Source organism: Colletotrichum abscissum (genome assembly GCF_030869225.1).
Source record: "Colletotrichum abscissum strain IMI 504890 chromosome Unknown Scaffold_13.1, whole genome shotgun sequence".
Classification (NCBI taxonomy): domain Eukaryota; kingdom Fungi; phylum Ascomycota; class Sordariomycetes; order Glomerellales; family Glomerellaceae; genus Colletotrichum; species Colletotrichum abscissum.
Window position 1 is genome coordinate 1,104,380 of NW_026850021.1, and position 21,713 is coordinate 1,126,092.

A 21,713-nucleotide genomic window follows, 5' to 3' on the forward strand; every position below is an offset into this window, starting at 1 on the left:
GCAAGGATGCGCAAGTAGACGAGTCCTCCCCCACCATCCGCGCCGCCAAGGTGCGCCAAGGTGCATCTCGAGAGCCTCATGATGAACAAATGCGGTAATTTGGGGGGTTTGTTACCTTGCGTGCTGCGCAACGGCGGGCGGCTGGTCATGCCAGTTTGTCGTTGAGCTCCGGCATTGGCGCTGCTTGGCGGTGTGGCAACTCGTCTCTACTTGTCGTTTTCGGGTGGTAACTCATGCGGGGCAGAAGCATCGACCACTGGAACCAACGACGAAGCGATATTGCAAAAGTACGAGTTGATGTTGAATTCGGGTTGTTCAAGAACCGTTCCATTAGAGGTGAGTTACGGGTTATCTTGATCGTGGCCGAATGGAGATGCTACAAAGACTAAGGTTGCGATCCTCTGATGTTCGTCTGATTCCCATAAACAGCGCTAGAATTTCGCCGTTGTTAGTCGACACTAGCCACCACAAACCCTTGCTTTACTATCGCCCTTTCTGAACTGTCCCCTAACGATCCTGAATTTCGGCTGATTTTGAAGGGGCAGAATCCGAACCCCTTCACCAAGTCTCAGATGACAGCTGTCGTAGGCTAAACTTAGACTCTCAAACGTGAGCGATCCTTTGGTCGAATCAGCACGCTGAAAGACCAACGGACCCCCTGTCCTGGCCCCCAACTGCCAGGGTGTCCAGCACCAGAACAGGCCAACAGCAACTCTACCCAGGCCGGCGGATAGCGCTCATGCGACCAGTTGCTCCGTTCACCGTAGCGCTTGCGGTGCTGCGATGCTTGCGCGAGTTGCCGCGCCGGCTCAACTTGCACCAGACTGAAACGCGGGCGTTGGATGGCGCCATGGAGCTGGTTCAGGTTTGCGCAACCGGAACCCCCCTGGTTCTGATCAACTCTTGGATCGAGAATTCCTTCTCTTTTGTGCGCTTGGTAATCTTGGTAAAAGCTTCTTGTGCTCGAGGCGAGAATTAGAGCAGCTGGGCTTGCTTTGAGGAGCGACTACACAAGTTACTGAAGAAGGAATTAGTCGGGTAATTAAGACGAGTTTTTTGGAATCTGGAAAACGATGGAGGATGAGTCAGGAGCATTTCTCTCTCCAACGGCATTTAGTTCGCCTTGGCAATCAGCCCATTTTGACTCGGTCTTCGATTCTGGCAATATCCCGGCGATTGGAGAGCTACGGTCACTTGTGCGGCTAAGATTTCGGCCGGGTCGGTTTTCGTCCAAGCTTGACGTCGGTGGTCATCTGCGATTAAGCAATGGTTTCAACCATTGACCTTGAAATCCGACTTGAGGCTGTATTTTTAGCCTGAAGACGAGTGAATGTATTTCGCCATAATCTCTACTCGATAAGAATGTTTGAGTTAGTACATACCCTCAAGGATGAGGCTCAAGTAAAGACCTTGGCTGCTGTGGTGAGATTAGATCTTCCAGCTTTTAGATGGAGTAGGCAGTATGGTTTGGTTGCAATAGCTGCCTCTTGAGAAAGTGTCAATATTGATGAAGCACAATACAGAGTTTCTCATTCATGTTGAGGCAGCGACACTTTCTCAATCAAATGCTTTGGGTTGGCTAAGCCGCTCAAGAGCATCCCGGGCAGCACCGCCGATGCCCACGGCAAGCTTCCCCCACGGTCGGATGGACAGCACGGCCAACATCGGCTCAAAAGCGGAGCTGCACCGAAGTTCCCTACCGGCAAACCCGGCACATGTCTCCTGCCTAACTCGGTCGTGCAAAGTCTCGCTTCACGTAAGCATCATCTTCAACCCCTCAAACCACTCGTGACTCACGTGTGGCCGCGTTCTTCCACGACGACTTTCGAGTATCTTTCCCACCATCCAAGATCGCCCAATTAACTTCTTGCGGATTATCGGCATCATGGTTACTAAACGGGTGGCCCGGTACGGCGACTGGGAGAGCCCAATCACTGTCGATACTGTGACCTCCAAGAGCTGGTCTGTATCATCGCCTCGAGTCCATGTAAGTGATCTAGGAGACGTGACGACCAATTGAAGTGCAGTTGCTGATTGATGTAAAGCGTCAATCGGGACGGGCGTACTTCATTGAGTCGAAAGATGATGGACGTAAGGTTTTCGTGGAGATCACCAAGAACGGTGGCCTCAAGGATCTCCTACCAGCACCCTACAGCGCCGGCAACACGGTCTACGAATATGGTGGCTCTACTTATGACGTTGCCGCGGATGGTCGCATCATCTTCTCCAACCGCGACAATACCGTCAAGTCACTCGATGTAGACACTGGCAAAGTCTCAGATCTGACCGGCGACTCAAAGCTGCGATACTCCAACTTCAGCGCCAACCCCACGAGCCCCTGGGTCTTGGCGAACCAAGAGGATCATACCATCAACACGCCTCACGAGATCCGGAACTACGTCGTTGCTATTCATGCAGATACCGGCGAAGTCAAGCGCGTTGTTGAGGGCGCTGACTTTTACTACACCCCTCAATTTAGTGCTGACGGGAAGAGGCTGACCTGGATGGAGTGGGATCAACCCAATCTCCCATTCGCATCGGCCAAGATCTTCGTTGCGGACTGGACGTCGGAAGCGACAGTCGAGAACGCGGTCTTAGTTGCTGGCAATAATCGGGAGGGCGCTGCTGAGCCTCGATGGGGCCCGGACGGGAGCTTGTTCCTCGGCATTGAGGTTGATGGATTCCGGAGACTGTTCCGTCTGGCTCCTGGCGCCGAGGAGCCTACACAAGTCAAGTTGAGCGGCCTGGACGATGCTGAAATTGGAGAGATCCGATGGTATCAGGGAAGGTTGGTAGACGCGATAGCTTCCAAGTTGGACGAGATATTTCTAACATCGCCTTAGTCAAACCTATGCACCACTTTCGGGACGTTACGTAGCTGCGGCAGCGATAACCTTTGGGGAGGCCCAGCTGATTCTCATCGATCTTGAGAACAACGATTGGAAGCCCATTGGGCCATCTAGCATTTGCGGCATTGTCAACGACGCGATGGCTCGCCTAGATGACGGATCTTTGCTCCTTATAGCGGACGAAGCCGGCTCTCCATCTGCCTTGTACAACATCGATGTCATCAGTGGGGACACGACTATTCTTCGAGGAACCACAGACGAAAAGCTGGACGCTGCACTATTTTCAAAGCCGGAGCTTGTGAAGTTCGAGTCGAAGGGGAAACCATCTCGCACAATCTACAGCACCCTGTGGATGCCAAAGAACCCCAAGTTCCTCGGTCCGGACGGCGCAAGTCCTCCCTTGGTTATTTCCTCGCATGGTGGGCCGACTGGCTACACCGGCTCTGGCCTCAAGCTGCGAACCCAGTATTTTACCGCACGTGGCTATGCCTATCTCGCGTTGAATTACACAGGCTCGACGGGTCATGGCAGGGAGTATCGTGAGGCACTCTTTGGAAAATGGGGCATCGTCGACGCCGACGACGCAGCTGAAGTGGCCAAGCACTTGGTTGAAGCAGGCAGAGTCGGCAAGGTGGGCATCGTCGGTGCCAGCGCCGGAGGCTACAACGTCCTCCAGGCCCTGGTCCGCCATCCTACAACCTTTGACGCCGGATTCTGCGTCTGCGGTGTAAGTGATGTCAAGAAGCTGGACGAGTCCACGCATAAGCTAGAGTCTGAGTACATGGGAGCACTCGTTCTGGATCCGGGTATGACGGACGAGCAAAAGGAGGAAAGATATCGTGAGCGAAGCCCCCTCTACCACGCCGAAAAGATTGGGGCTCCGCTGTTCCTCCTTCATGGCGTCGCGGATACCGTGGTGCCGATCGAGCAAGCCCGGCTCATCTACAAAGCTGTCAAGGATAAGGGAGGGGATGTGAGAATCAGGGAGGTTCAGGGCGAGGGCCACATGTTTGGTATGCCTGGAAGCCCTCGCCTTTGGCTAGAGGAAGAGGAGACTTGGTGGAGATCATACCTGCTCTGATAAACATTGGGAGAAGGCACTTCTTATCAAGCTTCGATGCCATATTCCATTCACTTAAGATGAGGATAAAACCGGACGCAGCATAAGTCTATTAATTCTTAAACTTGTTGGGAGTAAGCAAAACTCTTCTCGCATGCATAAAGCTGGCAAAAGACCTGAGGACTAATACCAGTCGTCATCGTCGTCGTCGAGTGACTCTCTGCAGATCATCTCAAGATCTCTCTTCTTCTCCTTGCGCCTCTGCTCAGCATCATAACTTGCGGTTGTTCTCTTAAACCAGAGAATACCCCTGTTCGCCCTTCGGGGATTGGTTGGACCACGTAGGTGAGAAAGGTCGATTCTCGGCTGAGTATGAGGCGGCTCGATGTTAGCCGTCTCAGCGTCGTCAGACACAGTGTAATAATACCCAGTAAGCCTCAGCTCGGCACCCTCCTCCTCAGTCAACCCTTCCTCCTCTACGACTTCCCTGAACCATCGGTGCCACATCTTCGATTCGTGGTGACTGGGGTACATACCTTTCAACTTTTTGAATTCTTCGTCCTCAAGGTGTTCTTTCCAGGCAAGTTGCCGTGCTTCTTTGAGGGATGCGGGAAGGCCGTAGAACTTGACAGAGGAGTATTTACCCTCACCCAAATCGAGGCGGACGAATCTAGTTTCCTTGCTGTCAATGATGGGGCGGAGACGCCATTGGTAGACATGTTGCTCGTCAAAATTGCGCAAGCACGTCTCTATGATTACCTCGCGAGTGCGACGAAGGAGGTTCTTGCTTTCTCTGGCGCGCGTCTTCCAAATGTCGATGCAAGGCTCCTCGTCAGAGCTTCTCAGCTCCTGAACAGTTGGCAGTCTGGACGAAGTCTCGGCGTAAATAGTAAAATGCTTATGGTCATAACACTCTTCAATATGCGTGCCGGCGGGGTATGAAAAGAGATCATCCTCCCACTTGCGAAACGGAATGAGGTCGACGAGGTTTGTATTCAGCGCGGGTTTCTTTGTCGCAAGTTGATGGAACCCATCTGGGCAGGTTTCCAAAGCAACAGTGGGGACCTCGATCGCCTTCAGGTTTCGGCACCTTATCATCGTCAGCCAGAATGAGTCCCATGGCACCGGGCCACATCCCTGTGTGGTATCACTGGCGAACCGGACATTGCAAGGTGTACCGCGCTGGTCAGCACTCAACACAGTGATGGAAGAGATGAGGTCTCGATATTCTGGCCGGACGAGATGGTTCAGGGCCGTGATGGCCTCGTGGCCGCTGAGAAAACTGAAGTTGTTTTGGGACCAGAAGAGGGGCGCTGCTTCGGCGTGCACCTGTCTGTTGGTCAACAGTAGCCCGAGTCCCTTGCGCTGATCGCAGCGGCACATGGTACTCCCAGGCCAGTAATAACCATCTAGATCCCACATAAGCCGGTGAGGCTCCTCTGAAATTACGATGTCTTTGAGCAGGAAAGCGGGGGGCTCTAGTAGTCTAAGACGATCGGAATGCCAGAAGCAGTCAGATTTATGTTCAATGTCCCTTCTCTTGGGTTCGACGAGTATGAATTCATAGATGAGGTAGCGGATGTCAACTGGGAGCTGACCGAGGCAGAAGAGTCCCTTCCGAGGTTGGATATATTTTCCAGGCGTAGGACGAATGTTGAGAGTTAGGGCGGACATGGCTGGCGTGATTTTACCTGTGTTGTCCAGCTTGTTGGGAGAGTTCGTCATGATAGTCTGTCGAGGCTTGGTCGGAGGACAGTGGATGGGTTTCTTGGGACTGAAGTCGTGTATTTGTGAGTTTGTTTTGTGTGTTGTGTAGATGTAAAGTGGTTGGTAGTGATCTGTTTCATTCAGTTCGCAAGTAGCCGGCACCTTCCTTTTCTATCTAGGATTCATTACAATAACGCTCAGTCTGCGAGACGAGCTGACAAAAGACAATGATGAAGAACAGTTGCCATGGATTTCGTCTTTACTTGCAGCATCTAAAGCAGTCTTTGGGATGTTCGCGGTTTATTGGATGAACAATGCCTTGTATGCGTAGTTCTTCGGTCAAGGTCAAAGAATCCTTGAAAGTGGTACCCGGCTCGCCTTTTGAATGAGCACGAGTTCTTTTTGAAGCAGACTTCGAGTACATTCTTGCAGGACGTGGACGAAATAGAATTTCGTTTGTTCCGATAGGGACTGTCCAGTAAGAAAGCCTGCAAGGAAATGTTCCTGGTGACAAGCTGCCCAAGAAACTACAGTGGAATAAAGGCGAGGAAAATTCTTTGAAGGAAGCCCGTGTATGCTGAAAGATTTGCCTTGTTGTGGCTCCATGTCAGAGGCATGTTCTTCGCTTACTGGATAATTTTGGAGAGCAGCGACGGGATGCAGGCGAAACAAAAGAGTCGCAATGTAAACATTCATACATCCAGGTCTACTAAGGCAGTTGGCAACAGCTGAATATTGCATTTCAGACCAGCGTGCTAGCAATCCGGATCTGTGTTTGAGATGATGTAGCTCGCCATTATCATTAGGAGTTCGTCCTGTCCTCAAAGGAAATCGCTCACCTCATCCAAACCCCTCATTGTCAACGGTCGCCACCAGACGGGCGCTGAATCGCGATCGTGTGGGATAGACCAAGACCACTAGCTCCAACAGCCGAATCCGCCACCCTAAGAACAATGGATCCAAGGAGGCAAACATGGCTCTCGCTCCATGCAGAAGAAAAAAACTCAAACGTTCTCCTCTCCCCTCCGACTTCACCGAGACTAAGCAGAATTTCTGTCCGCTGATATCAAGCAGTCTTACTCCGCAACTGACAAGTCCTAGACCACAATGCTCGATCCACAATGTCGACACGATAACGCTCGAGACCTCGCTTGTGGATATCGAGCATGCGAGCCGCGATGACATCCCAGTAAGAGCTGCTGTAAGCTAAGCCACAACCAGTAGGAGGGGCGTAGGATCAATCGGATGAAAAGAACAAAGCACCAACGCAACTCCTCACTCCCCGTCTCTCACGCCGACGGGCTGCTCGTAGGCGTCACTTCGAGACAAGGCAGCGCAACCGTGCTCCTCGATCTCCTCACAAAAGCCATGTTTCGCGGTCCAGGCTAAGGGAGGGAGAGTTTATCAGTCTCAAGGCTCTGATTCGTCCGGTTCACGCATCCTCTAGCTCGTGTCGATGCGATCAACCACGTCCAGAAAGCAGGGAATCCAACCAAGGGTATGTCATAACCGAGCATCATCTCAGCTGTCCACTGCGAGCGGTGACTGGGGGAGGGCAATTTGGGGGACTCGGGAAGAAATGTCGAGAAAGAAAAGCTGCATGTTTGGCTATGTTTCCCTCGCTATCCCTCCCTCATCGTGCGTCGGCGGTGCATGTGGTGCTCGGAAGTGTGGCGGGTGTTTCTGGGGTCGATTGGTGTCTCGCATAATGGATGGTCAATCTAGGCCTATCAAACCCCCGGGACAACCCCAGACTCGACGTCACAGACGGTGGACGCACGTCAGCTCACACCACCCTCCTCATCCTTTTCCATCTACGTCATCCCCAGAAGCTGCCACGGAGCTTCGCAGTGTATATAGAGCATCAGCCACACCAGAAAGAACAGCCTTGAACAAGCCAACTCGAGGCAACTCACTCTGTGAAAACAAAACTCGTCAGACTATCGTGAACCCGAAACACAGAGTTTTCCTATAGCACCACATATTATTCCATCATGCCATCATCAGTAAAGAACCACAGTGCTTCTGTGGAAGGTTAGTCAGCTTTACAAATAACCTCACCCAGTCAGATGGCCAACTCGAAGAGTTGTGAGGTTGTATCTGTCACTAACACGACTCGTCCCACCAGCCGCAACTCCCCACAAGGTCTCCTCCGCCAAAAAGGCAACGGCCGCTAAGGTCGACGAACGGAAATCGCAAGTGACGCCAAAGAAGGTCTCCTCAGCCACAGCCGCCGCTAAGGACAATGTATCGACCAAAGACCACGCTACCACGACGCCGGTAACAAAGAAGGTCTCTTCCTCCACACACAAGCCCACATCATCGGCCTCAAAGCCTGCAGCATCAGCTTCCAAGACTGCATCGTCTGCATCGAAACCAGCCACATCCTCCGCTCACAGAACCGCGGATCATGCATCCAAGACCGCTTCATCATCCGCACACAAGACAGCCGACCATGCTTCAAAGACGGCCAAGTCAGCATCGCACACCGCTAGCAAGGCTGCCAGCGGCAGCAGTGGCGCAGATCTTGTCAAGAAGATGCAGGAGAAGAAGACTACCCAGTACACAGAGACGACTGGGTCAGATATCGTGAAGAGAATCCAAGCTCGCAAGGCCGCGGCCGCAAAGGAAGCGGCCAGGAAGGAAGCAGCAGCAGCACGGACTCACGAAGACAACCTGCCCAAGAAGAAGCCCGCAGTCGCCGCGGCACCACAGGCTGTACCCAGGGCTCCCGTCACAGTACCCAAGGCCGCGCCCGTCAAGAAGCAGGCCGCCCCTATTCCCGCACCTGCTGTCAGGAACGTCCCTGCCGCTACCACTAGCCCTGCCAAGGTCGCGAAAAAGGAGAAGGTCTACGCCCCTGGCGCTCTTGTACCTACCGCAGAGCACGAGGCCCGGAAGGCCAAGGCTGCTACGCCAAAGAAGGAGAAGCAGTACCACCCTAGCGCCCTCACTCCCACGAATGAGATTGAGGCTCGTCGCGCAGCGAAGAAGGCTCAAGCCGGCGGTCCTGTGGGCCAGGTCACGGATACCGTCGGTAAGACCGTCGGAGGCGTTGGCAAGACTGCCGGTGGAGTCGTTGGTACTGCCGGCCGGACCGTTGGCGGAGTCGGACGGACTGCTGGTGGCGTTGTCGATGGCGTCGGCAAAGCGGCTGGCGGTACCGTCGACGGCCTTGGTAGAACTGTCGGTGGTGTCACCAGCGGCCTCGGGAAGCAGGTCGGTGGCACCGTTGGAGGTCCCCTCGGCAAAGGTGTCCAGGGCGCCACTGACGGCCTTGGTAAGACTGTTGGCGGTGCCACCAGCGGCGTTGGCAACACTTTGGGCGCCGCTACTGGCGGCTTGAACAAGACGCTGGGCGACACCACTGGAGCTCTCGGCCGTGGAGATTTGATGGGCACCGTTGGCGGTGTCACTGGTGGAGTTGGAGATACTGTTGGAGGTGTTGGCAAGGGATTGGTGCGTCATCATCCAGTACTCGAATGGTTACGTGGAATACCTTGATATTAACGTGTTTCCAGGGTGACACTGTCGGCGGTACGCTCGGAGGTGTTGGTGCCACAGTCGGCGGACCGGTTGGTGGCATCGTCGGCGGAGTCGGCAAGGGCGCCGGCGACGCGGTCACTGGTATCACCGGAGGTCTGGGCAAGGGCGTCGGTAGACTTGGCAAGGGTGATGTCCTCGGCGGCGTTGGTGATGTTGTTGGCGGCGTTGGCGATGGGTAAGCCACTATTCCTGTTCAATTTCGATCAATCTTGCCCTACTAACGTTGACACAGTGTTGGCGGCCTTCTCGGCGGTGTCCTCGGCGGTCTAGGAGGCGGTGGCCAGGAGAATAGCGGCGGCCTCCTCGGAGGTGTGCTTGGTGGAGGTGGTGACGGAAAGGATGGTGGCGGCGGCGGCCTTCTTGGTGGTGGTGGTGGCAAAGGTGGGGGAGGTCTGTTGGGACTCTGAGCTGTCATCGATAAGGAACGTGTAACAAGTTTGTAACATCATTTGGGCGATGGGCGATGATTATGATGGAAAAGAGACGAGAGATTGCGTATCACTTCCTGGAAGGTTGTAAAACAGGCAACAAATCAAGCGAATTTTGTCAACTCAACACCATGCATTCTCATATTCACGAACTCATTTTAGGCTGAGGTCAAAAAGTTTGTACGATACGAAGCGCATTATGAGAGCATGAATCTTCACGGTACTTCTCGTATGTGATTGATTGACAGGATTCGACTTACAGTATCAGTGATAATCCATCTAGTCCTACACGAGCCCAATGAACCTGTTGATTAATTACCGATTTGAAGCGAGCTACTTTTGTTGACGAACTTGTACCGATGTGTGATATGTGTGATATAAAATAGTTGACTGTGAACATTTCCCTAAAATCACGCCATCATACTCAATCGTTGGTGACCCTGTCACCCCAATCCCATGGACGTGGTGGCCCCTTGGTCACCTGCTTGTCTCCTGAATTAAGGTGAGACATACATCAATCCTTGTCTAGCATAGTCCTTGAGGCCTAGATTCCAATAGACTCTTCACTTCTCAAACTTGGCTTGTAAAATTGTTATTCATTCCAGTCTCACAGCACCGCGGCACGTGTCAAGCATATTGATATCTACCGTGGCCGTTTCGAAATAGCGCAAAGTAAGCGGTCGGAATAAGACATAGGCGCTTCACAATGAACTTTGCTTGCTCAGGTGTAGACGAGGAATATTTGGTGCAGTGACAAGAAGAATTAAAGAATCGAGGAGCGCGAGATGTGATGGGTAGTAATAACATTGTATAGTGATTGATGTGAACCTTGGTCTGAGTTTGTGTCGGATATTGTGTCGAGTCACCTTGAATAATAATTGGTCTTTCACCAAAAGAAGGCTCATACCGAATAGTTATTTATCCAGCGGGAGACAGTGTCTAAAGGTGTAGTGTAGAGCCACAGTTTGACAGCGAGACTGGAAACCGTCCAAATCTAGCATGATCAACTATCGATCGACCATGCACTCTATCGTTCATCTCATCGCCCAGTCGTCTTTACCCAATTAATTTTGTCGCATAGACCCAGGCCCTGTAGAGGAATCCCGGTCTGCGAAAACTTATGTAGAAAAGCCTGAGTAATGTAGTATTAAAATTACGGAATAGATGGTAGTATGGGATTAACACCCTTTACACCAAGTACAACACCGCCATCGCCAGCACGATGTATAATAAAGCCGACATGGTATCAACACCCTTCAGCCCCTGCACCTCCGTAAAGTCTTTTAGTTCTTGTCCTCGGGGCAGTCCTTCTTGTAGTCGTCGCCAAGCTGGCCGCGGACAGCACCAGGTACGGCAAGGCTTGAGTGAACATCGGTGAAGAATCCCTCGGGGTTCTCCTCAATCTGGCTGACCTTGAAGCCTGAGCCGGTGTCGACACCGGTGGCGTTGACACCGGTGACGAAGGGGCCGGTCAAGCAGCCGACGCTGCGGCGGACGTTCTGGTATCCCTCGACGGCGACCGGGTTAGGGAAGGCAATGCTGGTGAGGTTGAGTTAGTATTCTGATTCTATCAAGCGATTTATACATGTGCTTACCGAGGGGGGCCAGCCTTGCCCTTCTCCGCCTGGTGGATGTGGGTTGCCGTGCGGGCGGGGGACTGGTACTCGCCCTGGAAGTTGACCAGGGTGATGTTGTAGCAGATGACATTCTCCTTGGAGTTGATGCCGTAGTTGAAGTAGCCAATGGCTCCGGCCAGTCCACCAGTGAAGGTGTTATTGTTATCGACGACCTGGTCAGGTGTGGCGATCACGTCGTAGGTCGAGGTGAAGTGAAAGGGGCCAGAAGAGCCCCAGCTGCCCTTGCCTCCCTTCTTGGTCCAGCCGACAGCGTGCTTGATCTCCTCGACAATGGGAGCGGCGGAGGCAGCAGTAGCCAAAGCCAGGGGGATGATAGCGAACTTCATTGTGATGGTATGGGAGATAGTGAGTGACTGGGGATGAATGTACAGTTGGGATTGATAGATACTAGAAGAGGTGGATGAGGATGAAATGATGTGATACAGATCGGAACTTGGTAATAATGAGGGAACTTTCATCTCTGTATATGTAGTAAACCTCGATATCCAGCTACGAGCTACACCCCAGGTGCATCTTCGGCAAGTACGGTCATTTCCCCTCAATTCCACAGCGCCTCTACACTCACTTGCATCACTGCTACGGCCTGGTGATGTGTTCGCTCAGCCAAGAACCGGAGGAACGATCAAGCGCTGTACGCCGGCGCCATTACCGCGGTCTGGGCTGTCGTGATGAATGGGCCAAGGGAATTGAGATTGCGGTGTTTGCCTCCCGTTCTCCCGTAGTCGCCGCGGCGCAGCAAATCGTCGAAGAGTTGGGGGCTCCTTGGCACACTTTCCTAATCCGGGGAACATCGAATACCAGAAGCACGGTTATGACGCCGCCGATCACTTGGGACTCGGCAGCGGAAGCGCGACTTGCCGTCCACAAGTCAACCAAGTGGGAGAGTTTATGTCTTGTTTAGGTTCGTCCGGTAGCGTCAATATTTCGAGGCAAGCTCCTTGGCGGTTGCTTGGCCCTCTCCCCCAAATATGCGCACCGCGACGCGCCGGATCGTTTGCCAATGCAGCCCAATAGAGAATCTGACGTGGGAAACACTTGGCTTTCGCGGCTTGCTACTACGGACATTTGAAAATCAATACTCCGCTGGCAGTTTTGACGATCTTTTCCATCCTACCCGCGCCAGAACACAGCCCGTTTTGGGCGCTCTTTCAGGAATCAATTGCTGGGCATCTTCCGGAAAGCCTCACATCCGACGGAATATCGTCTAAAGCTAAGTAAGATGCTTTTTGTGCTTTTTTCTTCTTCTCCCTACCAAGTTCAAGTCAACCCTTTTTTCGCTCGGCATTTGCAAGAATGACACCGGCGCTGTTGTTGGATCAGCAATGGTCTTGGCGATGAGGCAGAGCCAATGAAGTGAGACTTGTCTGACATCGCTGGGAGCACGTTATTTCTGTGGTATGAAATCGCATGTTTTTTGCCCTTCAACTAAACTCGACACCCACTATGTTCTATTGCAAACGTGGTGCTACAACAAGTTCTTGAAACTCGACTGACTATTTTGTAGTGATTTTCGGTGACTCAGGTACAGATCCCCCGCCGAGCTCCACGCAGATGTCATAGTAGTCAAAGAACAAGCAGCTGGAAACTATCTGCATTGAGTGTTCACATCCAGCAAACACATCAAGCCACGCAATTACGATTATTCGGAAGCTCATGCGCGCTCGGCCTTCGTCATATGCACGAGTTGGAAGATCGGCAACGTTATCGACAGGAAACAGCCACCTCGCCCGAGAAGAAACCGGAGAGACTCGAGGCTATTGGCTTTCGCCAACTCAGCTCTTGCATTGACATACGTACAGTCATCAATGTGGTTCAAAATATTGCTCTATTGAGGCCATACAAGGAGAGGTAGTCCGTTCTGCTTCATGGGTTAGATCCTCAGCAGCTAGCTGGTCAACAGTTGGCGCCTTGGACAACATCTCAAACATGCGAGATCGACAAGCAATATCGAGGCTGGGTCGGCATCGCTACGGCTCTAGCATCCATGCACTTGTCTGCATTTCAGGCTACGACTTGAGGAATTCAAGATACTAGTCGCATGTGGTAATGTCGTTGATCAGTGTTATTAAGCTCTTCTCTTGGACAGTCGTTAGATGTGAGTTTTCATGGCTTGGGCCACAATCTCGACAACAGAGTCTGACCTACAACGAGAAATGCAGAAAGATGGTACAGGATAAATCAGTCTTCATCGCTGCAGCCCCAGTTTGGGTGCGCTTAGTTCCGGACGATTGGGTCGATTTCGAGGGTACATCAGCTGAGCAGACAGTTGCTCGGTTTCGCTGTGCCCACAATAGACAACGTCATGCTTGGGTGATGGTATAGATATCGTTGCTAAAATTTGGTTGCTGATGGCAGCCATCAATTGGCTATTGAAGAGACAGAACCACATCTGTGAGAAACTGAGATCAGTGCTAGTAAGTATTAGTTCTCGTTCATGCTTCCTAGTCCACTCCCTCTGGCTCGCTGCATATCTTCCTGGGCAAGACGACAAGCTCTCCTGCAGAAGAGCATGAAGCCTTGACCTCCGAAGAGGGCTACGCGTCGGGCTCCTCCTAACAAAGGGGTTGGAATCCCGCGAAGTCCTGCTTTCAAGTGAGAAGTTTCACCAGTGCGCCTATTTGCGCATGACAATCGCATCGATGAAGGTTCGTTCGCCCCTTTTCTGGCTTTCAGCTACTCGGTCGGATCATCAGTTGCAAGGAAACATCAGCGGAAGTTTCGGACCCTGAAGGCCGCCAGTAAACAAGCTTTTCAAAAGGGGCTGATCACGAGCTGGAATAACAGGGGATATCCAAGACTTTCAGATGAGTTGCTAAGGCTTGACAAGTTGCAATAGTTGAGCCTCCACATTAAAGATCTTCGGGGACGGGGAAAAGACTAGTGAAGTCGCCGATTATACGGGGTAATTATGATTCGTTTTATTAACATCATGCTCAAAGTGCCCAGTGATGATCCGTGGAGTTGAAGCACGAGCCACATTCATTAACTCTACGATATTGAGAGTCTTCTCAGAATGCTAGAAACCAGCACGAATAGCTCTCGATGGGTTCGTAGCTTTCATCTAGCGTGCCGTTCATCCGATGTTCGAGCGAGTCACAGGGAATCTCAGCTCCACGGGTTCCGGGCAAGTCTTGCGGACCCTAGACCCCGCTTCAAGATATAAAGACTGTTTGCCAAGCCCTTATGTCTAGATATTCCCTACACAACAAGCATTCCTATCTCATCACTTGAACTCCAAATCTCCGAAAGATGTTCTTTTCACTATACTCTACGCTTTTGGCATTCGCGGGCATTGCTGCTGCTGCCTCGCTCGAACCCACCGCGACTCAAAGCGAATGCACGACAACAATAACGGTTCTCGATCCTGGCTTCACTGGCGATTACCAGCCGACGAGCACTATCACAATCTACAACCAGACAGTCACAATTGGAAAGCCTACAGACTGCCACGGCTGTAACCACGTCACAACCACTGTGGAGCCGGCGCCTTGGTGGGGTGGGATCGGCCCGGAGATCCAGAAGGTTATCTACGTCCACGCAACGACACCAACTACGATCACATCACCCGTCTGTGCGACATCAACGCCGTCCTCTACGACTGCTGCATAGCCCCGGAAGTAGTAGAAGAGCAGGTTCCTGAAAAGGAGTTTCCACCAGATTGTATTTTTGAAGTCAGGGTAATTGGGTTCTGGGTCGGTTACATGTTCACACTTAGAAGAATCAAAAGTTCAACAAGGAAGTAATTGCCCTTGTCCGAATTCCAATATCCCTAGCAATTTCACGGCTGTAGCCTAGTAGGCCAACGGTGCCATCAAATGACTCGAGCTTTTGAAAAAGCTCCGATGAAAGAACACGGATACTCGAATATAAAGAAATCAGATATCAGAACTAGACTATTCATTCAGCTGCCCTCTTCATATTAATGGATGACGATGGGCTAAGTACACTTCTTGAGGTTATGTTGCCACGCAATGATTCTAATTCTCAGGCACCGCATAGCCCTGTAAACGCTTCTGATATCGTTCAGACACAGCCATGATCTTCTCAAATCCCACTTTCATCAGTCTCATCCTTCTGAGGTCTCGTGATTTCGATAGAGTACACGTTTATTTTGAACCTAGCATCCTCACTCCAATCGCCATACTGCAGGTAAACCTCCTCATCGCTTACTTGGAAAGTCCTTGTAGGTGGACTCGACAAGCCTAAGCCTGGGCTCCGAGAAGGATAGTAATGTTTCACTAGATCTTGTCTGCTGATGTTTTCGTAAAAGAAACCACCTGGCGTACCTGTTCCTGTGAAAGAGTCACGCAACTCCCAGACGCCTGGACCTCGGTCATCGTCATCCGAGATGCGCACAATGTCTTCGTAGGCCTCGGTTGGAATGTTGGGGATCTTGTCTTTGGGATAACCGTGGGCTATTAGCAAAGCATCGCCGATCCGGATGCGGTCATGACGACTGAGATACTTTTCCCTTTCGTCCCATCGTTTCCTTGATTCCTTCTCTCTGGCAAAGCGCGCTAATTCTTCTTGACTCGGCGCGGTTGGATTGATAAGTCCAGTCATATCTGTCTCGATTTTGTCAACGCGAGATATCGAGAGTCGCCTGACTGGCGGCTTCTCAGGCCATTGTCCATGAGCATTTTCCATGTAGTACGTGTAAACCGCGTACGGACCGGGAGGAAGCCACTCGCGGGGGATATCGCGTCGGATAGGTCTGGAAGCAGTAATCTGCTGGCTAGCTTCTTCTTCGTCCTCGGAAGGTTCCCCCATCTCCGTAGCAGGGATCGAGGGGGTTTTCTGGGGTGAGTCTTCCCTCGGCATTGCAAGACGCCAGTCAGGTCTCACCACTGCCAGCCGCCCGTAGCCAACTCGATGCTCTGCCGTAGTGTTTTGCCCGGCACCAAAGTCCCCGTCAGCTCTGTAGATTCTCGTAGCACTCATGTAAGCTGCACCGTTTTCTCTGTTGATTGCCGCATTTTGCCTTTCCCTCTCGACCTTGTCAGTAAGGTTTGGAATCCACTTCGTCTCTCCATGTAGACGGTCGATATAGATAGGGCGCCCGTCATGGGCCATTTTTCTGAAGATCACCCGAGCATCGAAGGATGGGAAGTTTATCGATCTTTCGCCCAAGTAACTGTCGGCATCGATGGGGCTTCCAGCTGTAATTTGAGGTGGAAATGTACCATATTGAAAAGTTCGCTTTTCGTATGAAAGCGACCATGTTGTGAAGCCCTCGGGGGCTGCTTTCTTGTAGCAGTCCATGCATATGTTTCTGGTGTCCAACCGGCTCATGGGAGGCCGAAATGGTCCTGTCTCAGAAGCATTTATCTCTCGCTCAAACATCGGGTGTTCAGGCACGAGGCTATATTCCCGTGCTTCCTGTACAGCCATCTCTGTGAAGAAGCTCAAAAATCTCGGTAGCTTGGGGTCATCCCCTGCCTTCGGGCGACTGGAAAGACATTTGCACTTCCCGGTGCTGTCGACAAGACAATTGAGGTACTCGGCAGTACCGGGTATGGGGCCTGCTGGGCCAGTCGGCCACATGTTGCGATCGTTCGATGACATGATGTCGTACTCAAAAGTGCGGCGGAGGCACTACACGAGCCTTGGAAACAAGTTCGCAGATGTGTCGTACTCTGGTAGGAACTGAAATATATGGAGACCCTCGCCCATACGCACTGCGGCGGCTGGAGGCAAACTTGAGATAGGATGACGGTGTTCCGAGGTCACCCGACCTGGTAGGGGCGAGGATGGTGACTGGCCCAATTTTGGCAGGGAGTCATATTGAACGTATAGGAGACAGAGCCAATGGCGTTCCCAAAATTAGCACTGTACTACTGCAAAGCCAACTGCATTCAAAGTAGCCTATTTTGGCATCAGTTTTTTCGAATACAGTGACCACACTGCTTCGTACCTATCAGCATCTTGCAATAGTCCGGGATCAAAGGGAAAAGGAGATATTGGGGTTTGGCTACTTGACCGGGGTGAAACCGGGTGAACTGGACCTATACAAGAATCAATTAATTCTGCATCACGAATTTCAGAAGTTCATTTGACTCGCTTACAGTACATGAGCATCTCCTAACAGTTCATGTTGATTAGCTTCTGGGTTTGAGACTGCGCCCCTCTGCAGGCTGACTCCCAGACTCCGCCTCAGGCTGATTCCCAACAGCTGCGCACATATGCGAACCAGATGATAGGTCTACCAACGTCGAGGTCCTGGATTGTCTTGCCTTTGCCGCTGTCAATGCTCGGTCTTCGCCTTGACAAACCACCGGTTCATATTGCCCGTGCCGCACTGCACGTTTCCTGATTTATTTCTGAATGTGCCATTGAGCACAGCCTCTCTTCAGACCGCATGTAAATGCAAGTGCCTATGCAAAGGTTGGTACGGTCATGCGCGGGACCGATACCACAACCTGCACAGCTACCCAAGGAAGAGACGGTAGAAGCCCAACTCACTATACGTACCACCTGTCTCGCGGAAGCCGCCTCGTGGACCCATGATGCTCGGGCCATAAGCCGTATTGTACATAATTGATTCTAGTTAAAGCCTGACTTTGTCACCGTAGACACGAAACCAACAATACCAATGCAACATTGACAAACTCTATCGTCTGTAGGCTCATCAGCGTCCAAGCACAGAAGTTGACAATTTTGAGCAGCGCTGCCTAGCAACATGATCTTATTTGTCAAGTCGCGAGACGAGTGGGCCCAATCAGCAAAGACTATAACACTAATCCTCATCGACAACTTTGATTATGAATCTGGCTATCGAGCTACCAAATTTGCCTCCTTGGGCGCAGCAACTTGTCGGGATCCTTCCTCTTACGGCCCTCATCGAATTCATCGAGGAAGCCGCCAAGCTCCATGTATTTGAACTATCAGGGCTTACGCCCGCATGGTGTTGGCCAATATCGCCAAAGGGCGCTCGCCTTTTACTCTCCACAGATGATACCACAAACGCATGCTGTCTCGATCGACCAGGTGCAGTGCCTACACTCCACTGCATGGACACAAAGTTTGGAGATCACTACCCTAGTGCAGCAGCCGCAACAACGAGGCTATTCTTAAGGAGTCAAAAAGTCGACGTCAAGGTTGAAAATAGCTTTGTGGCCCTTGGAGATCGAACTCGGCAGCAAAAGCTCTACGTGTATGTTGTGGAAGATGAAACATCCGATGGTCCGTACGGCCCGATCCGTCGTCTCATCGACATAGTATGGGGCCCAGTCTCTTTACATTATGCTCTGGTCAGCTTGTCTGGGTGGATCTTATGGGCAGCGGGTATCATCTGTTCGCTACTTTCGGGCACGTTTTATGGGATGATATACTTGCTTCTCATGCCGGCATCAGGACACTTTATCGGCCAACTGTTTGGAACCGCGCCTCGCAGCCTTAAACCTGGCAGACACAACGGAAACATATCGAAGAGGCTCATTGTGTCTGCCAGTAGTCTCAATGGTCAGGACTGGAACGCTTTCATTGGATCGAGAAACTCTGTCAATGCTCTTCTGAATAGGCCACTTCAGCGTAAGGTATTCCCCAGACGGCCAAACCTCTTTCGCTGGATGCTTCGATTCACAATCATGGCACAATGGTCTATAATTATCATCGCCTCTACACTTCAAGGCTGGGATGCCGCCGTCGTCACGTTTTGTACCGCATTCTGCTCCCTATCAGTGACGTACCTGTACTCATCCGAGGATGCGGCCTCAGACTGGCTCAAACATCAGTGCCGAGTGAAGTTCAAGTGCGTTCGGGCGAATCTGGGAACACGGAGGTCCTTGTTGGGAGCGCTTGTGTATCTCAATCCAGACCGAGAGTCTACCGAATGGATGAATCCAATTCTGGCGAGAAGCAGCTTACGTGAAAAATGGGAGAGATCGCTCCTCGAGTATATCCGCTCAGGTAGTGTCCGCCTGGAAGACGAGAAAGAATATTGGGTGACATTCATCAAGGAGGGAGCGGAGGTGGGAAAGAATATCGCTGATGCGATTGCAAAGTTGCAGGAGCATCCTTTGTCACGAGAGAAGTGCTGATGACAACATAATGTTCCATATTTGACACAAAAGCTTTCCAGTGAGATCCTCGAGCAGCTGTATGGCTTGGCGATGATAACCCGGATTTGAAACAAGAATGAATTTTCTGTACTGTAGTAAGAGGGTATCTAATAGGAGACAGTCGAGATAGGCTGCATCAAGGATAGCAATGTCAAGAAATTCGATGACTTTGGGAAACCTGACTGAACCACCACCGATTGGCTTTTTCCTGCTCATCGCACAGTTCATGCGTGTGAAAGCTGTCTATGCTCTCGCTTTTATGGCCAATATGATGTACCATTCACTTCACTAGAAGGGCCATGGTGAATGTTTCATTCCCTTTGCATCCATCCTCTGCCCCATCCCTGTTGCACTGTCTCGTTCTGCGTTGTTGGCATTTTTTCCACTCCTGTAACACTACTATCGGCGCCCTGCGAGACATCTGCTTCTGAAATTGTAGATATGCCTAATCCTGACGATCGCATCGTACTCAAGTCTGGTGACACTGGTGAGACCACCGAGTAGAGCGTATTTCGAGTACCCGTATCAGTAACCGGAGAGACGTATGCCGGGGGAGGCGAATTCGTCGTGGCGGTTGGGTCATAGTTGTCAGCTGGCAGCTCACTCAGCTGGGTCGGGGGATCAGGGTCCAGCTCCGCAACATGTCGATGGACGCCGGTGGCACCGCTGGCGGCAACAGCTGCTGCTGGGTCGAGCTCGGATATCGGTCGTGGATCGAGTTCGGACATTGGTCTCGACTCTCCGCTCAATTCTGATTTGAATGCATACACCTCGCTTTGCTCTGGTCGTGACTTGGTACTACCCAGAGCAGCGACACCTAATGCTCCTCCCGCGGCTGCGGCTCCCATTTCCGGTCCAACGTTTGCATTCGATGACATTGCTGCGGCGTCGGCTAATTTCTTCTGACGGTATTTCATGAAGAACTTGTACCCAATGAACATGAAAAGAAGAACGGCAAGGATGATCCCAATCGCAAGTCCAGCTTTCGCGCCATCATCCATACCGCTCCCACTGTCGGGTGTCGATGTAGTTGTCACAGTTGCCGTAGTGATGCCTCCAGACCCAGTGCTCGTAGTAGTGAATGTAGTTGAAGATGATGTTGTTGATGTAGATGTAGCGGCAGTCGGGATAGCTCCAGTCACGTAACAGTTCCGGATCTGATTAAAGATAGAGCTGTACTGTGTACAGCTGGCTTCGAGCTTGGTGATGTCGTCGAGATCGTCGCTGTACCAAGAAGACATTCGACTCCTGAATGAGGCATAGGTAACGGAGAGTTCTAAGCCTGAGAGTGTAGACGTATAATCGCAAGCCGTAGCTCCCCATGACATTGACGTCGTTGGCGCATTGTCCAGGACGTCAGCTAGGTCCTCAGCGCATTCTGCATTTTGACGTCGGATCTGTTGTGAGCGGGCGTAGATGTCCGGCCGAGCCGAGGCCGGTTCGGCAGCCGTAAGCAGGCCGGCCAAGAGACCGAGGGCGGAAGCGAGTTCGGAACGCATCGGGGCGGACGCTAAGAGTTTGATTATCAGATGGGTTTCCAAAATCAAGAGCCCATGCGTCCACGCGGTCTGGGGAAGTGCGGGACGGAGGGCATTTGTGTCTAGATCTAGGCAAGAGATATTCCGCCGTCGACGGATTGACCCAGAGACAACGTGATCAAGAAACGGGACCACGCGGCCATTGGAACCCTGGCAATCTGTCCAACAAATACACTACGTCAACAACACCCGTCACATTCCGTGATTTTCGCTGTCCCCTACTGCAAAAGTCTGCACTATCGCAACTCCACCATCCATACTGCCTTATAATCCACCGCCGGATGGGGACTATCATCGCTCGGCCACTGCTAATTATATAGAGGTGCAGCTGCCAAGCATCAGCGGACCAACAGCGACGGTTCGTCCCAATGGGCCAAGAATGGTCCAGCCTGGGATCTCAGCCACGGTGATTGCGCTGAACAGGGCTGTGTTGTAGGTGATCAACAAGAAACCAAGACACCAAGTTACCCAACATGTGGGGAGACGTTGTTTCTCTCGGGTTCATCCAATTGGATCGGGATCGTCTTTTAGATGAAACGAGATGGGTTAATCCGCGTTCGCCCTACTGCTTGTTGAGCGGACGAGTCTTTGGGATGTGAGAGCCGGCAGTGGAGTTCTTGGGGGAGATTTGATGTGGATGGTTTAGGTTGTATCCTGATTGGAGCTTCGCTACCAAGGTTTCTTTTGACTTTTTCTTACTTCGATTGCACCGGTTGCTAGCTGGGTTGGCAGCTCTGCCGGTACTGGAGCGGGGTCTCCAGCCGTAGTCGAGTAAGGTTACGAAGCTGATCCCGGCCATGGCAACGGTAACAAATCATTTTGGTCAGTTTACGCAAGCTTAGTGAATCATAGGCTTGATCAGATGGAGAGCAGATTCTGGATGGACGA

General features: G+C 51.7%; 9 protein-coding genes across 9 annotated transcripts; 4 read left to right on the plus strand and 5 right to left on the minus strand.

Moving 5' to 3' along the window:
* Positions 1-714: 714 nt before the first annotated feature.
* CABS01_06546 (uncharacterized protein) lies at positions 715-852 on the minus strand (the record flags this gene model as incomplete). Its single annotated transcript, XM_060539912.1, has 1 exon — positions 715-852. The coding sequence occupies one exon, from the start codon at positions 850-852 to the stop codon at positions 715-717; it is 138 nt and encodes a 45-aa protein (XP_060404449.1).
* Positions 853-1,885: 1,033 nt separating this feature from the next.
* Positions 1,886-3,930, plus strand: CABS01_06547 (prolyl oligopeptidase; the record flags this gene model as incomplete). The annotated part of the gene is made up of 3 exons (XM_060539913.1): positions 1,886-1,987; positions 2,046-2,788; positions 2,844-3,930. 3 exons carry the CDS (start codon positions 1,886-1,888, stop codon positions 3,928-3,930), a joined length of 1,932 nt encoding a protein of 643 aa, XP_060404450.1.
* A 162-nt stretch (positions 3,931-4,092) lies between these two features.
* Positions 4,093-5,634, minus strand: CABS01_06548 (uncharacterized protein; the record flags this gene model as incomplete). Its single annotated transcript, XM_060539914.1, has 1 exon — positions 4,093-5,634. One exon carries the CDS (start codon positions 5,632-5,634, stop codon positions 4,093-4,095), a length of 1,542 nt encoding a protein of 513 aa, XP_060404451.1.
* Positions 5,635-7,610: 1,976 nt separating this feature from the next.
* Positions 7,611-9,569, plus strand: CABS01_06549 (uncharacterized protein; the record flags this gene model as incomplete). Its single annotated transcript, XM_060539915.1, has 4 exons — positions 7,611-7,650; positions 7,745-9,075; positions 9,138-9,337; positions 9,395-9,569. The coding sequence occupies 4 exons, from the start codon at positions 7,611-7,613 to the stop codon at positions 9,567-9,569; spliced, it is 1,746 nt and encodes a 581-aa protein (XP_060404452.1).
* Positions 9,570-10,873: 1,304 nt separating this feature from the next.
* Positions 10,874-11,553, minus strand: CABS01_06550 (uncharacterized protein; the record flags this gene model as incomplete). The annotated part of the gene is made up of 2 exons (XM_060539916.1): positions 10,874-11,129; positions 11,186-11,553. The coding sequence occupies 2 exons, from the start codon at positions 11,551-11,553 to the stop codon at positions 10,874-10,876; spliced, it is 624 nt and encodes a 207-aa protein (XP_060404453.1).
* A 2,923-nt stretch (positions 11,554-14,476) lies between these two features.
* Positions 14,477-14,836, plus strand: CABS01_06551 (uncharacterized protein; the record flags this gene model as incomplete). The annotated part of the gene is made up of 1 exon (XM_060539917.1): positions 14,477-14,836. One exon carries the CDS (start codon positions 14,477-14,479, stop codon positions 14,834-14,836), a length of 360 nt encoding a protein of 119 aa, XP_060404454.1.
* Positions 14,837-15,271: 435 nt separating this feature from the next.
* On the minus strand, positions 15,272-16,792 carry CABS01_06552 (uncharacterized protein; the record flags this gene model as incomplete). The annotated part of the gene is made up of 1 exon (XM_060539918.1): positions 15,272-16,792. One exon carries the CDS (start codon positions 16,790-16,792, stop codon positions 15,272-15,274), a length of 1,521 nt encoding a protein of 506 aa, XP_060404455.1.
* A 1,196-nt stretch (positions 16,793-17,988) lies between these two features.
* CABS01_06553 (uncharacterized protein) lies at positions 17,989-19,266 on the plus strand (the record flags this gene model as incomplete). The annotated part of the gene is made up of 1 exon (XM_060539919.1): positions 17,989-19,266. One exon carries the CDS (start codon positions 17,989-17,991, stop codon positions 19,264-19,266), a length of 1,278 nt encoding a protein of 425 aa, XP_060404456.1.
* Positions 19,267-19,598: 332 nt separating this feature from the next.
* Positions 19,599-20,786, minus strand: CABS01_06554 (uncharacterized protein; the record flags this gene model as incomplete). The annotated part of the gene is made up of 1 exon (XM_060539920.1): positions 19,599-20,786. One exon carries the CDS (start codon positions 20,784-20,786, stop codon positions 19,599-19,601), a length of 1,188 nt encoding a protein of 395 aa, XP_060404457.1.
* Positions 20,787-21,713: the final 927 nt, after the last annotated feature.